Source organism: Echinops telfairi, unplaced genomic scaffold (genome assembly GCF_000313985.2).
Source record: "Echinops telfairi isolate 266 unplaced genomic scaffold, ASM31398v2 ScPeMD7_29;HRSCAF=101, whole genome shotgun sequence".
Classification (NCBI taxonomy): Eukaryota; Metazoa; Chordata; class Mammalia; order Afrosoricida; family Tenrecidae; genus Echinops; species Echinops telfairi.
Window position 1 is genome coordinate 8,366,081 of NW_022103926.1, and position 2,049 is coordinate 8,368,129.

The 2,049-nt window shown below is 65.3% G+C and overlaps 1 protein-coding gene across 4 annotated transcripts in view; it reads left to right on the forward strand.

The window, feature by feature from the left end:
- Positions 1–22: 22 nt before the first annotated feature.
- The window catches only part of SLC2A11 (solute carrier family 2 member 11), a 23,489-nt gene continuing 21,462 nt past the window's right edge, over positions 23–2,049 (forward strand). For 2 of the 4 annotated variants that reach the window (XR_006680022.1, XM_004716341.2), the window contains exon 1: positions 23–82. Coding sequence is in view for 2 of the 4 variants with exons in the window: in XM_004716341.2 (XP_004716398.1) it covers positions 62–82 (21 nt within the window). In the remaining 2 variants the exon portion in view is untranslated. The other 2 variants (XM_045289628.1, XM_045289627.1) reach the window with 2 other exon arrangements.

A 2,049-nucleotide genomic window follows, 5' to 3' on the forward strand; every position in this document is an offset into this window, starting at 1 on the left:
GGACCCTGTGCTCCTCACGCCCTACATTCCCCCGGGGACCGGCTCTCAGCAGGACGGACGGATGAGAGCGTTCCGGAGACTGGTGGGTGGCGAGGGTGGGGATGAGGGTGGGGGGTTGTGGGTGCAGCTAGGACTCCCGCTCGCAGAGGCAGGGGCTGGAATCCGAGATGAGCGGTTGGGAAGAGCCGGCCGAGGCGCCGGCGGAAGCCTGCAGGGCCGGCTGCAGAGGACTGGCGGGGATGACCTTGACCGGGGCCACTGCGGTCGGTCGGTCTGCTCGCCGGGTGGCCTCAGAGCCACAGAAGCGGCGGGACGGAGTCGGAGGAGGGGAGTCGGCCTCCCGACCCCCGACCCCCGACCCCACTCTGCGCGCCCACGCTGGACGCCGGTGCACGCGTGCCTGCGCGTCTCCTCCTCCCCCACTCGCGCCCCCCACCCAGCGCTCCTGCGCCTGCGCCAGAGTCCCGCCCGGGCCGCCGAACGCGGCTAAACCGCGCAAGCGCGCTGGGGGTGCAGTGCGTCGGCTGGGTAGCCTCGAGGTCCGGGGTTCAAACCATCTGCTGGAGGCATGGGAGGCTATTTGTCCGTAAAGACTCACCGCCTTGGACATCTTATGGGGCAGCGCTAATCCGCCCTAAAGGGTCGCCGTGAGTCGGATTTTGGGGGTGGGTGGGTTTTTTTTCCGGTTTCTTGGGCCACTCATGGGCTGCCCCCCCCCACTTCCGCTGCACTTCCGCGCCGACTTCCGCCAGGTGCCAGTTCGCCCTCGGACGTGCACAGCGCGCACGCTCCAGCGGCCCGCCCTGCTCCCGCGCCGGCGATGCTGCGGCTGCAGCTGGGGGCTCCCGCGCCGCAGAGATGGTGAGGCTGGCGCCGCACCCGGCGCCGCTCCCTTCCTTGTGCATGAGGTCGCTAGGAGCCGGACTCGACCCTCCGCCCCCTAACCACAGCCACCTCGGAATGAGCTCCCCCCTGCCCGCATGCGCCCCACCTGCAGGGTGAAGGTGGGCTCGCGGAAGGTAGGGAGGGGTGGCCATAGAGGCCCCTCCCTGCCCCCCGCCGAGGCCCCCCACCTCTCCTGCCCCTCGACCTGAACGCTTGCCACCTGGAAAGGGCTGGATTGTAAGCCCACCTGCCCAGGTGCTTCAGGAAGGCTTGGTGAAGTCGACGTGTGTCATGTAGGGAGATTAGCAAGGGGCTGGGTGCCCATGAGGCCAGGCTGGTGACAGACCCAGGAATGGCCCCTGGCCAGGGCCTGATACCGAGGTCACCTGAGGTCACACGTTTGCTGGATGGTGGACGTCTGGGGGGAGCCTGGAGCATCCCAAGTAATTGTGTCTTCCTTGGGTCCTGTTGCCACACAGGCCCCCAGGGGCAATAGACACCTCACACCCAGCCCTGCAGTCCTGGTTGGTCCCCCTGCTTTTTCCTCCTCTCCTGTCCTCTCCTGCTCCTGGCCCCCTCTGAGCCCCTGCCTGGTGTCCTGCCAACAGCCCGGAGAGAATGACTGCCCTCATCCATTTCTGACCCTCACACACACACACACACACACACACACTGGTGACACCCGGACTGAGGTCACCTTCCCTCGCCGTCACCTCTTTGTGTGCCACTCTGGGCGCCTTCCCTTTAAAATAGCACCCCTCTCCCCCAACACGCGCTGTCACCCTTCCCACCCCTCTGTGGCGGCAGCTGGAACCAGCCGTGGGCTACCCAATGGGGCTGCTAACCTCAGGTGGAGGACAGCAAGCCAGGCCCACCGGCCGCTCAGAGGGAGAGGGAGGAGGCTGTCTGCTGCAGTTCCAGTCTGGCTCACAGGGGGGCGATGAGTGGGAATTGACTGACAGCAGTGGGTTGGTTTGAGCTGTGGCACCAGCTAACATGGTCGAATCGAGGCAGCATCAGACAGCTCCTGGGAAAATCCCGTTCTCTTTTCATCCCATTTTTCATGAACGCTCTGAAGCCCCTCATCGACATCCATGTATGTGTGTGTATACACACACGCACATCCACAGTCCCTGGAGAAGGACAGCTTGCTTGGTAAGTGGA